Source organism: Lemur catta, chromosome 7 (genome assembly GCF_020740605.2).
Source record: "Lemur catta isolate mLemCat1 chromosome 7, mLemCat1.pri, whole genome shotgun sequence".
Classification (NCBI taxonomy): domain Eukaryota; kingdom Metazoa; phylum Chordata; class Mammalia; order Primates; family Lemuridae; genus Lemur; species Lemur catta.
The window spans coordinates 93,997,224-94,011,897 of record NC_059134.1 but is presented as its reverse complement, the minus strand read 5'-3'; the positions used below and the strand labels follow the sequence as shown (position 1 = coordinate 94,011,897).

At 36.6% G+C, this 14,674-nt stretch overlaps 1 protein-coding gene across 1 annotated transcript in view; it reads right to left on the bottom strand.

The window, feature by feature from the left end:
* C7H11orf49 (chromosome 7 C11orf49 homolog) overlaps positions 1 to 14,674 on the bottom strand; it is a 167,117-nt gene that overhangs the window by 116,050 nt on the left and 36,393 nt on the right. Inside the window, exon 2 of the mRNA XM_045557971.1 lies at positions 9,544 to 9,646. Coding sequence (XP_045413927.1) covers positions 9,544 to 9,646 — 103 coding nt within the window. The remainder of the gene's footprint in view (positions 1 to 9,543; positions 9,647 to 14,674) is intronic.

Sequence of the window (14,674 nt, the reverse complement as noted above, 5' to 3'; positions counted from 1 at the left end):
AAATATCCAGAAAGCAGCCAGAGATAAAGGACAGATTATTATTAAAGGATCAAGAATAAGACTGAGAGCTTTCTTCTCAATTGAATCAGCAGAAACCAGAAGACAATGGACGGGAAAATAACTGTGAACCTAGAATTTATATCAGAAAAAATTGCCCTTCAAAAATGAAGGTGAAATTTAAATAAGACCTATAGATTAGTTAATAGTTTTGAATTAATATTAAGTTCCTGATTTTGACAATTATACTATGGTTAATTTTCTGTAACTATAGTTACAGAAAATGTTAACATTAGTGGAAGTTGGATGAAAGGGATATGGGACCTCTATATTATTTTTGCAACTTTTTTGTAAGTCCAAAATTATTACACACACATTTAATAAAGATGAAATAAAGACAATTTCAGAATGGAAGCTCCATCGGGGTTGGGATTTCTTATCTGTTTTTTTCACTGCTCTATCCCTAATATCTAGAACATGGATTAAGGCATAGGCACCAAGTAAATATTTGTTGAATGAATGAATGAACATCAACAGTAACAGCAGCTACCATTTAGTCAACACTTACTATGTCTTAGGTGGAATACCAAACACTTTACATTCATTATCTCATGTAATCCTTCTAATGATTATATAACATGGAATTTCACATTTTATATATGAGTCAGTCTTCCTATTTTATACATGAGTTAAGCAACCTGCCCAAGATCAAATACCAGAATGTGGCAGGCCCTCAAACACAGATCTGACTCCAAAGTCTATGTTCTTAACTAATATGCTACAGTGCTTTCATGTCTCATAAAATGTCTCCTTTCTTTTTTGCTTATCCAAATTATATAAATACTTACCTTTCCAAATCAAGACAAACTCCTCTATGATGCCTAATTTAATTACTCTTACTTCACTAATAGCTATTATTTCTCCGTACCCTCAATTCTGAGCATACTAGCCCACATAACTTAATACCATTATATAAAGTCTTGTATTGCTCTATAAATGTTTGTTAATCAATAAGCATTATTGTGTCAACCAGATTACATTTCCTTACAAGAAAATGACCACATCCTATACTCCTGTTGATAAAGAGCACATTTGAAGCTCTATAGCAATATTTAATGTTTTGGTAAATGAAGAAAAACACTGAGCTGGAAAAATCTTGCAAGAAACAGTGTTTTTGGATGCTTTAGCAACCAGGCCTATATGGTTTAAGATCCTAAACATCAAATTTGACTCAGAAAAATACTATCTCATAAAGGTGGTTTTTACATCAGATTTTCTATAGTTAGCTCTTTTCTCTTATGGCAAATTAGTGGATTTTCAGGGTAATTTGGACATGGCAGTACAGTTCTCTTGGTTAAACCCCCTTCAGAGGGCATATAGGATTGCATAGAAGGTAAAGTATGAGAGTGTGCACATGAACAATTATCTCCACACATGTAAACTGTAGCTTGTGTGGTGTAAATATACTCTCCCTGCCTGGAACTGCCTGTGTAACATTCTCTCTTTGGGCTCTGTGGTTTCTCAATACATTCCAACTGTTCAGAGGCTGGAGCTTGGCTCAGCAAGCACAGATAAACAGCTTCCTGGAGCAGGCTGCCAGTGTGGGGAGCAATGACCTCAGTAGAAAATGTCTGCTTTTCATTACCCTGAGCACATCGCCGTACCCCTAGAGCTAACAGTAGGAACAATACAAGTTGGATAGTCTTGACTGACTCAGGTCTCCCATTACACCTTGAGTTTTTAAATCTTGGTAGCCAGAAGAAACGGTACAGGCAGGAAGTAAGAAAACGGTGTATGTGAACAAAAAAAAGATAGAAAAACTTTCTTAGGCTATTCTTGAATGAATTCAATGATGAGTGAAGTGGCTAACACTAAATGGCTAATAGGCATGCAGGAAATCATCAAATGTTTTAATCTCCAAAATTATATACATAATACAGGATAAGCCAGAAGCGTTATAGTAAACAAGGGAGACTAAAAAGTCCTCAAGACCTTCAACCCTGATGCCATTTAAAGAGAAAGAAGAGGAAGACCATGAAGAGAGCCAACAGATCCACAAAGTAAGAGAAATAAATAAAAATCCCAGATAATTGGAGCTTAAGGGGAATGCCACATAATGAAAATGAATTATATGCAGCCAGACATTTTATGCATGTCATTTCATTTGATTTGCATAACCCTATAAGATAGGTATTGTCATCCCTAGCAATAATCTAGACCTGGACAATTATAACAGAAGGACATTAATGAAGACATTTGTTGCTGATGTTATTTAATGACAAAGGAATAAATTCACATCTGCTTCTATGGCCACCCAGGAAACAGTTCTTTTCCCAAACTTCTCTCATCTCTCTGGTGCAGCCCCAGAACTCAGCAATCCTGGAACCAACATGTCCTAAAACAAATGTACATGTTCAAGTCATTTTCTGATAAGACAGTTTCTGTTGTGCTGGTCAGCACTGCATCTGATAGCTGAAGAAAGGAATCACAGTTATGGCCTCAGACAGGACTTTGGTGGAATATGATTCCTCTTGAAGGATCCTGAGAAACAATTTGTTTTTTGGGAAGCCATTGACTGTAAAAATGTACCTGCCATGGGGCTGGAAACTAAGAGACAGACAAAACATTTCAGCAAATCATAACAGTAGAGGGAAGCTTCTTTTGACTTTCATTTCACTTTTCTCAGGGAAGAAGAGCCTTTGTGTGACTGCCAAAATGCTAAGTGTCCTTCTTCCTTCCCCTCTATCCCCTCCACCCCCATGCCAGTTCATTAAAGACCTTCTGGTTAAAGGTGCCAGATTGTGTCATTCTTTCCTGCTCTTGTGCCAGGCCTGTGCCACTAGCACCACAGATCTTCTAGAGTTATGAGCAAATTATGTAAGAAATTAAAAGCTCTGAAAAATTTAAATTGTTTTGTTGTTCATAAAGGAAAGTTTCTTAACTTCTGATGACCTATTTTACTTTACTAATAGCACAAATGACATGTTAATTCAGATTTGTGCGTGTCTCCTTGATTTCCAGAGAAGTACTCAGGGAATTATCAGAGTGGTGGTATGAGAAGGAATATCAGGGGTCAGACCAACCAAAGATCCTTTGTATTATTTATAAATTAAAATAAATCAAGTTATTTCTCTAAGAGGAGATATTTCAGCATGAAGAAAAATACCTGTTTTATACTAACTAGCTGCAAAAGCAGCTCTTCATGAAAACAGAAATAATATCACTGGGTCTTGAGAATATTTCAGCCAAGGATGGAGTTCCTTCATTTCCTCTTAGTGAATGGTTTCACAAGCTAAGTTTCTCTTAACTTGTAGAAGGGAGGGGGTAGGGAAGCAAGGTCTTTCCTGACAAGGAGAATCTGGGCCCAATTATTACTTCTGTAACCTTTGACTCTGACTTCTAAATGAGTCAGGGGACCAGTGGGCTGTGAAATCGCTTCCTCAGTTACCAGGTCAAGTGCTGCTGGATGGTTTCCTGTAACCACAACATGAAGAAGGGACTAAAGAAGAGAGATGGATTCTACAAAAATAGGCAGCTTCTTGTATACTCAATGACCCTGGATTTTTAAGTTTCAAAATAGATTTTGGTGACTCTTAACTCACCACTATGGCTCCCCAGAGTCCTTTTGCTGTAGTATACAGAAAAGAACCCAAAATCCTCTATAGATTTCACAAATGATGGCTTAACAGAAGTGCCTAGGCCAGTAACAGTAAGGATAGGATTGTTTTAACTGAAGGCAAAATCTATTCCTGGCAATTATCTGAGTCTGTGAGAATCCAGATGCTGACAATGAGAAATGGGTAATTTTCTGTTACAATGTGTCAAGTCCAGCTAAGAACTGAACTATGGAAAAAAGGCAGGGTGGTAGTGGTGCAGGGAGAAGTGTTACCCCTTTTGAAGAAGCCTATAATAGGATTAGTCACCATTACTTCACCAAATCGTATTTTGGCTCAATTTAACAACAACAAGTAGGGAAAAAACATGCAGCACAAATGGCCCAGAGAGTCTCAAGTTCTTCTCTCATTCAGAACCTGGAAATTAGTGAAGTTTTGGTTTGCTCTGATGTGTTTCTTGTTTCCCCAACTCTCTGTTCCTCCATTACCATGAACACAAGAAGAACCCGAAACAACATAACTTAAATGCTAAATAGTGAATAATCCTAAAAACTCTTGCAACTTCAGAACTAAAAGTTTATGCCCTGATTGTTCTAGATTATGTAGGAAAGAGGTGGGTTATTTTTTCAGAGGGCTTAGAATACCTGTTTAAAAAAGAAGATACAATATATATTTTATAATCATGGATTATTTACATTAGAGTGTAAGTGATTTAGGAATATGCACTACTGGAATCTACTTTTTTCCCTCTGAGAATGAATTAATAAAGTTCACATTCAATAGATTTATTCTAATCAAAACAATAAAAAAGAAATTTGATGCAGATACCTTTTACTATAAGAGTATACAAAAAAGTTATGCAACTTCCCAACTGAAGTCTGATGATCATTATGTATCAGAATAAAATTATTAATGTTCCTTTTCTAAAAACTGATGAAGATTTCTATCTCCATATTTATACTATATAGAAGACAAATAATTTTATGACTATTTTATTACTTTCACTTATTAAACATGAGGACATAAGGGGGACCAACTACTTATGAACTAGTCCTAGGAACACTGTCTATTAAGGGTACTCCATTCTGAGGAGCAGCAAATAAAAGCAATCAAATTATCTTTTTTGGACACAGGAAGCTTAGGTAACCAAGGTGGACAAAGAGCAGGTGAGTCACCCTCTGAACTAAGTTATTGGCTCTCTGATGGGATGAGCCCTCAAATGTCATCTCCTCCAAGAGGTCTTTTCTGGCCATCCTATATATTACATTTCCTTGGTTATTTTCTTATTATTTATCTTATTACAGTTACCATCTGTATACCCTTGAGAATGTTACTTTTATGTGCCTGAATTTCCTAATGAGTAAAATGAGGATAATGCTAATACCCTATACCTCATAGTATTGTGAGGATTAAATGAGATAATACATATTATATGTTTAGAACAGTGCCTAGCACATGGTAATTATTTAGTACCTATTAGCTATTCTCATCATCATCAATTTGCTTGTTTATTGACTATCTCTCTCATTAAAACACTAAGTCCATGAGGTTAGGTACCTTATTTGTCTTGTTCACTGTTATATTCCCATTGCCCAGTACATATAGGTACAGAGTAGGTGCTCAAAAATGAATGAATGCTGCCCTATGTTCTCATGTATCCTTAAAATAAACCTCCATCAATAAAGGTAATCTGTGTACTTTTTTTCTTGCAACCAAAACAGTCATCATCAAAACTTCACCAAGAAACTAAAATCATCATTTAAAAAAACAAAAACAAGACACTTGATCATAAGAAAGAGCCCTCCTGGGCCTACCAACCAAGACCACAGAGTATTATTCTTTCCTATATTAGTATGGGGAGGTCAAGCTCCCCGATGCCACAGTGTAGTAACTATCAATTTAGCCTGTGAAGAATGGTTCCCAATTCTGATAGGAATTCTCAGATTTCAGCCTGTTTTCTGTCATCATTATTTTCCAATGTCTTAAAAAGCCACATTTCTCATTTTATCTTTGCCACAAGAATCTGGTCACACTCTGCTGTGGTTTCTAAGTTACAGCTACACTAGCCTCCTTTTCTTGGATGTACTTCTTTAGCAGTCCTGACCTAGTGCTGACACTTGGTCTATTCTTAGAGTAGCACCTCTAAATATTAATTTATTTTAACTTCCACTGGTTGAAGGACAAAATTCAGAGGTAGAGGTTACATATAACATAAAAGAAAATCCCCTAGGATTTAGTATCCTTCTTTCATGAGTGTCCAGAGAAATATGATCTACAAAGCTCACAGTCTTGCAGATATACACACAGTATAGCTCAGCCATTTGGGTTTTACAGTTTATCCAGATTTGCTGAAACAATCATGGATTTGTTTGAAAACACCAACAACCAGGGGTAACAGCACAGGTAGGAGGGCAAGCAGACTCAGAGAAGAAAATCAGCAGAGAAGCCTTCTGAAAACAATTTCAAAGAGTATTTTTATCATTGTTTAAAGGTAAATCACCCATCATTAAATGTGTGAAAATCTCAAGGTCTGAACTTGAGATGGAAGTGCAGAGTTAACATATTTTTAAAAATCATGCTTCCTGCTATTTAGAGCCAACTCCAATTGTATCCCCAAAAAGGCCAATACTAAACATTTAAATGGCAATGAACTAAGTTGACCAGAGATGGCTATGTTATAAACTTATGGAGTATAGTTCATAAGGGAGAATTCAAGAAGTGTAGAAATTATATCTAGAAGAGACCTTAAAATATCACCTGGTTAGTCTTTCAGCAACATTAGGCATTTAAGCGACTTGGAGGCAGTAGAAAACAGTAGCCTTTGTAATACTGCAGGAGGCTTGACTCCTGACTCTGTCACTTACTAGCTTGTGAACTTGAAGAAGCTATTTTAACCTTTCTGAGTCTTAATTTCCTCATCTATAAAATAGAGATGATGATAATATAATAATAATAGTACTTGCCTCAAAGAACTGTAGTGGCTGAGAAAAAGTATGAGTTTAATAAAAACTGCCTTTTGTAATATATAATTATTATGTTATTGTTAGCACATAAGGCTTTATTAAACCCATTTCATAGACGAGGCAACTGAGGCCCAGATTTCAGAAATTTGCCCAACGTTATGGAATGAAGACTTATAAGGAGCTCTTCTTCCTCCTAGGGTAGTGTTCTTTTCACTTCATTATGCTTCTCCTACAAATCAATACAAAACTGAGGCCTGAAAGAGAGGGATTTTCACTAGATAAATCAAATTCACAAAGTAAAATCGGGAGCTTCTATCATTCAGGGCTCCTTGCCTAACAAATACTACTTATACTACTTCCCATTCTATCATATATTCATACCTTTCAAGTCTTTTTACCAAAAAATCCAAAAAGTTTGTGGAGCTTTGATGCTGGTTTACTTTTTCACTTCTTGAAATAATGTATCTCAGACCAACCTGGTGTCTTATAGTTATAGAAGTGTCAGGTATGTGCAACTCACATACATTACGGAATTTTTAGTTTCCTGGGGACAAGAAATAGCTCACTTGGCAAGGAATGAGATTTCTATCAGCACTGTGGAAAATCTTAAGATTTACTTTCAACAGTGTATTGATAGATAAAAGCTTCCTACAAGAGTACTACTCAGCCATAAAAAAGATGAATTAATACCTTTCACAAAAATCTTGATGGAACTGGAGACCATTCTCTTAAGTGAAATATAGCAAGAATGGAAAAACAAACACCACATGTACTCACTGTTAAATTGGAACTAACCAATGAGCACACAAGTGGGAAGTAAAACTCAGTGGAAAGCAACCAGTGGGGAGGGGGGCTGAGGGGAGGGGACTAAGCCAACCTAATGGGTACTATAAACACTATTTGGGTGATGGGTACACCTATAGCCAGGACTCAAGCATTACAAAAATAATCCATGTAACCTAAAACCTTTGTACCCTCTTAATATTTTGAAATTTAAAAAAAAGCTACCTACAATCAACAGCATTCTGAAACAGTTATAAGCCTTACTTACTGGTTCACTGGAGTTTAGTGTTGGTTACATAGACCACTGGGTTTCACTTTTGGAGTGCTAGATACTTGGTATATAGCTTCTTAAATGACAGAATATAGAGCTTTACCAAAAAGAATCAACGACAAAGAGAGGCTAAAATAAGAAAATAGTCCTTATTATAACAAGATCAAGAATAAGAGTAGATAGTATGCAATAACTAGATTCAACAAATATTTACCTAACACCTATTACATGTAAAGTGTGATGTCAAGTGCTGAGAATACAAAGATGAAGAAGGAATAATGCCTCTCTCAAGGAACCAGTATAACAGAGAAAGGACTTAAAAATGAGATTGGTGGGGATAAATTATTAATTAAAAAAGCCAAAGAGAAGCATTACCCCCATCTGAGTCATATTGCATTTAGCAAGAAGGCTCAAGAGTGCTGGTACAGATTAAATGGCCTAGAAACTTGATTCCTAGGCTTGTCAGTTCTATAAAAGCAAGCAAGCCTTTTCAATCTCAGTCTTTATTCCCTGCCTACCTCATTTGCTTCAGCCCACACCATGAGAACAAGTAAGATTTCTTTTTCTTTCTTTTTTTTTTTAGAGACAGGGTATTGCTCTGTCACCTGGGTTAGGTGCAGTGGTGCAATCATAGCGCACTGCAGCGTCAAACCTCTGGGCCCAAGTGGTCCTTCCACATCAGTCCCCCAAGTAGCTGAGACTATGGGCACACACCACCACACCTGCCTAATCTTTTTATTTCAAATTTTTTTTGTAGAGACAGGATCTTGCTATGTTGCCCAGGCTGGTCTCAAACTCCTGGGCTCAATCAATCCTCCTGCCTCAGCCTCCCAAAGTGCTGGCACTACAGGCATGAGCCACTATACCTGGCCCCTTTTTCTACTTCGTCTTCCTTTAGAAGACTGGGAGAAAAGACCAGCTCTCCTCTCAGAAAACTTGTTTTTCCAAGGAACTTACAATGCCAGTCAATAAAAAAATCTAGATTTTATTTATAAGAACTCTAGCTCAGCAAAAGAGGCAGGGAGAGTCAAGTATTCCCCTAACAGAAACCCAAGTTTAGGGATTAGAATAGCTGTCTGATCTCCGAGGAGCCTCTGGAGAATAGAAAGGAAAAAAAAATCTATGTTCAAGGAAGATGGACTTGAGTTCATAATTCATTTAAAGGGAAGCCAGTAAGAGGTTACTCTTCTTTTCTTAGAATGTTCCCAATAAACCAGAAAAAAAAGGAAGGAGAATACAAGTGATTATATGTGATGGCATATTAGTAATAAGAATATGCTTTGTATTTCTTTAGCACATCCCTTCATGAAGATTAAGGTATTTTAAAGTGATTCTCTCTTTCAGCCTAACACAGTTCTGTGATATTCCGAAAGTAGTAATTATTTTGACTTTTACACTCCCAAAGCATACTTTACAAAGAAGCATGACCCTTCAAAAATATAATCTATGAAAGATATCCACCCTCTAGAAATACTCTTAAATCATTAAGTGATTGATACTACATCCTATAGAAAGAAAACTGCAAAGGAACATCATCCTAAACAATTCCACGAGGAAAGCCAGCCATTAAAAACACAGGCTAAAAGACCACCACCTAAAGGAAATCAGAATGAATATTCTGAATAAATGAGAAAGTTAAAATTTTTAAGAAGTACCTAAAGAAACAGATCTGATAGATCAAACAAGTTAAGCTACTATAAACATGACCAGTCATGAGACATATCAGTGGACAAAACTAGCTGTACCAAAGGCATGCTCCAAAACATATTTAGGCAGCCCTCAACCAACCTACCAAGTATAAGCATTCACTGTAACTACATAATCAGCATTGTCCTGCTCTATTCTTCATGGACTCTGTCTGCTTCCAAGTGCCTCTTCTGGGTTCCCGCTATTAGTAAAGCATTCATGTACTTACTATTCTGTGAAGAACCTGGCAATGCCATATTGGCTAATATCCTCCCTGTTCTCTAGCAGCTGGCACACTGCATCCTCCATGTATGTGAGGACATGTCGCTGAGCTGCAAACAAAGAGCAAGAGAGAAAGAGAAAGTGAGAGAGGTTAAAAAAAAAAAAGTTCTCCCAATCCCATTAGGAGGCCATGGAAGTCAATCAAGGTGTTGGCTCTGCCCTACCAAGTGGACTAGAATAGGCAAAGCAAACTTGCTGGCCCTATCCGAGCTATGGTTTCAAAGGGTAGAATGGAAGATGATGTAGAACATGGCCTACTGCCATGTGGCTGGCCAGTAGGATTAGCGACAACCCTTCATTCTTCATTTCAGTGGCAAGGGTGGGTTGAAGAGGAGCTTTAGCACCATTTAGCAGATACACCTGAAGTTCTTTTCTTTCCACCTCCTTCCATCCTCTTTCAGTTCTGCATGTCTCAGAAACTTACCCTAGAGGGTTGGTAATTCCATGCCTGAAGCATGAATGATCTGATTGTAAGGAAAACGTAATTCTTTAATTTTACAAAAAGTCACTAGAAAAGTTTAAGGACCACGAAAATTTCAGTACTGATCTATATACAAATTATTAACCTTGGTAAATAACAAACCCATGAAATCTGTGTGGCTCCATTTATTAGACATCATGTTTTCTGCATTTCCTGTGACTGGGAAATGTGTGAATTAACCATAGGCTTGTTATAAAAAGTGTGAGTGTTAGATCTGGGTTTGAATTATGACTCTGTCTTTGGTAGCTTAATCTTGGATAGTTACTAATCTGCACCGGTTTTCTTCTTTATCCAGTCTGGAAAGCAATACAATTTAACACTGTTTCTCAAAGTATGGTCAACCAACTCCCTGATCTGATTTACCTGGGATGCCCTGTTAAAATGCAGATTTGTAGTTCTGCACTATCCCAGACTTAGTGATCTTAAATTTCTAACTGGAGCCCAGTGATTTTTAACAACTACCCTTAGTGCTTCTTAGGTACTCTGATGTTTAACGATCACTGGTTAAGAACTTGGGGTTTGGACTTAGAGAGACTTGAGCTCCATTCTCAGTCCTACCACCTCCTAGTTGAGTGACCTACTCTCTAAGCCTACTTCCTCATCGTAAAATATGGATAATAATAGTATCTATATTATGGGGTTATAAGAATTAAATACAGTAATCAGGTAAAACACCACAGTGCCTGGCACATAGTATAACACATACTTGATAATACATTTTCTTAAAAGCCTATCTCAAAGGGTTATTGGGAGTTTACTGCAGTAAACAACATAAGCCCGACCTTCTTATATAGCAGGTACTCAACAAATGCTTCTCCCTCTTCCCTGAATTTTGTCTTTAGGTATAATAATGGTATCCTGACACACTTTACCTAGAAGTTTCTAATTCAGCGTTCCCATTTACCATCCAAAAATTCAGAAAAATACTTTCTTCTGGAGCAGTGAGAACAAAAAATCCAAAAATGATGAATATCCTCCCAAAACCAATGCCATGAAGTTGCTGCCAAGGTAAACATTTGCCTCTTTCACAGTTTGATTCTTCTGGAAAATATGGAGGAATTCACTAAAATTTATAAAAATGGGTGCTTCAAAAAACTATTCCTGAAGTCCTCCTAGTCTAGTGAAGCTCATGAAACAAATAAGTTTATCTACTGATCTGAATTCAAGCAAGTCTTCATTTGACAATAGTGACCATGTGACCTGAGGTTTCACCACTATCAGCCTAAAGTCCAGATGAAAGACATATTTACATTTTGTAACTTGTTCTATCTAAATGAGTGCTTCCCAAAGCTAACACCTACCAACCACTGCAAACCTTCACCCTCCCACACCCCAAAAAAGATGTAAAAATAAAATCAGTGGTTCCAACTGGAAAATTGTTTATTTAAGAAATGGCCAAAACTGAGAGTGAAGCTACATGCCACCTTCTAGCATAAGTTGTTTTCAAAATACAATCATTTTAATTAAGTATATATTAAATTGAGAGGAAAAAGTAGCCAGACTAACATTAAAATCAGCTATATTTTCACTTCTATATTCTCCTTCCTTTCTTCTACCAGCTTATCCTCATCTTACAAAAAGACTCCTTCCTTGGGCTGTATGGTCTTTTATAACTTAGCTCTACCTAAGGCTAGTACAGGATTTTTTTCTCTTTGATGATAGAAATGAAAGAGCTCTACTTAGAAGCAAATCCTGCTGCTTCTCCTCCCTAGCTCCAGGGACTAAAAGTTAATGTGAAAGCCCTTTATGGGGGAAATGTTTTCAGAGCAGTTAGAATCAAAGTACTTTTGTCCTCCTAGGAAAAAAAAGGATGAATTTTCTGGAAAATAGACTTTGCACCAAAAATACAAAAAGAAAAGAAAGAAAACCATAGGACCATACATATTTAACTTTTATCTGTCAATCAGATATTTAAATATTATAAATAATAATAGCTACCATTTATGAGCACTCATGCAACTTATTAAACAACAATATGCCAGATATAGTACTGGTTAATTGTTTCACATGAGTTATTTTATGCAGTCCTCACAACAATCCTATGATAATTATTCTTATACTTCTATTTTATAAATGGGAGAACTGAGACTTATAAAAAATTTAGGTAATTTGTTCAAGATTACATAGCTATTAGGAAGACAAACCAAGATTTGAACTGAGGTTTGTCTGATATCAAAAATCCATGCTCTTAACATACTACCTCAACATTAACACTATATAATCAGTTATGGAAGTAAAAATTATCTTTGTTTTACAAAGAGCACAAAGGCAAGAATGTATGTAGACAGTAAAATCACCTGAGAGATGTGGTCCATGTGAATGTGTGTGTATGTATGTTTATGTATGTGTGTGTCTGTCCTGTCTCCACCTGCATACCAGTCAGCATTTGTGTGAAGTTAGAACTTGTCCCCAGATTTCAAAAGTTTCCTACAAAGAACCACCCCACCCATTCCTGGTTCACAAAGTGGAAACAGACAGACAGCCCTGATGCTCTTTTTGTGTGTGGGTGAGCGGAAGGAGCATAAGAAGAGCCAGCAGAGGTAGGGAAAAGTTCCTTCCTGCTGAGAATTTCACACCAACCGCCAAGTGTGAAGCTCTCTTAATTGCAGCTCCTCAGTGGTTTCCTTCACTTGCAGCTTTTATCAGTCCAATGTTCCCTCTGTGGTTAAGTGTACCACCCAACCCTGGAAAATCCTTACAGTTTACCAAACTTCAATGAGACAGAATTTCAAAGCTCTTGCCTGGCAATAAAACATGGAGAGTGTTGTTTTATATTAGTTTTTAAATGCAAAGGAATAGGCTTTAATTTATGTGAATAATTAAAGAATAAAACAGCACACCTGCATCCCTGGAGGGCAAAGATATCTGGGCATCTTAGCTGCCCTCTTGGAAAAGGAAAAACATTTAAGACTGACTGGCTTTTCATCTTTGGCTTTGCTGTGACTTCCACAACAAGATCAGGATTAAGTTTTCTAACATGTACCAATAAGGCTCTATTGTCCTAAAATCCACACTAATGCCCAATCATCCATGTCTTGCTCAGATAGCATCCTTGTCTAAGTATTTATATTAATATAACTTCATTATACTGTATTGAAAAATCTAAGGAAGTGTAAGTAAACACGATAATGACTCTTGTATGAACCTAGCAAGTAAAGGTAATTGTGGATGAGAAACTTCTTGGATCTATTGATTCACTCTACGCTGATCATTTAATCTCTATATACCACTGTCACTCTTGCTATAAAATGGGTATGATACTAAGAATGACATGTCTGATAATAAACTTTTTTTTTTTTTTTTTTTTTTTGAGACAGGGTCTCACTCTGTCACCCAGGCTGGAGTACAGTGGCAGGATCACAGCTCACTGCAGCCTCAAACTCCTGGGCTCAAATGATCCTCTTGCCTCAGCCTATTGAGTAACTGGGACTACAGGTGTGCACCACCACATCCAGCCTAAACTACTTCTTTAGAAAACAGTCAATATATACAAAAGGTAACATATTAATGATTAACAAGCTACATACTGACTCTGTAGAGTGAAAGAGCATGGCAATTTACTTCAATGGTTAAGAACATGGGCTTTTGATCCAGGCCGACCTAAATTTGACTTCTAGCTCTGGCACTTACTGCGTGACTTCATGCAAGTTACCTAATCTCTCTGCTCTTTTCTGTAAAATTGGGGCAATAACATACCACTGAAGATTATAGTGAGGATTAAATGAAATAATCTATGTATAAACTTAGCCTGGCACATAGAAAGTGCTCAATAAATATTAGCCCCCTACTCACTTATTTTAAAGTTCTGCTCATCCAACCAACAATGTTTACAGATTATCTTCAAGGATTCTTGGGCTATAAAAAACCCTAACCTATAATAATCTACATAATCATATACCCATTTCAGCTATGGCCTTTAAACTTGTGGGATGCATTCACTTATTAACTGCTAATTACTCAGGAGGCCCTAATTTATACGGGGAAAGTCCGAAACTATTTCTTTTTCTCTCTTCCCAAGCATAAATACCATCAGAGTGTTAGCTGTTTATTTCACAATTAAACAATAAGAGGTCCCATTTGGAAATTTTTGCTTGAGGGGAGTAGAATTTCCACCTCAACATTAGTGAGACGATTCTTATTTTTAATTATTATTTAATACAGAGTCCCAATACTAGAATAAATAAGTCTCACTGGAAAAATATTCATATGAATTATTATATGTGCCATTAATGGATATACACAAGGGCAATGGCAGTGTGAGTAAAAAGCAGAGTGTATACATATACCCAACTTTAAACCTGACTTTTTCCCCTCCCTTGCGAGAATCCTTTTGAGACATATTTTGGTCTTTGAGGCCTCTTGAGATTCAGATGCTGGATGGCACAAATAAATGTTTATTATACTAAATTAAAACTATTCTCTAAGATAAGAAAAGTAAGCCTGTCATGTAAACTGTTTAGAAGTTTCAAGTTCAATTTCATTTATAAGTCACTAACATAATCTAGTATTTGATCTTGTGAGGCACAAATAGATAGCTTAATGGTTTAAAAAGTTAATAGACCTCTAAAATTAATTATTTACATCCTCCATCTTTACT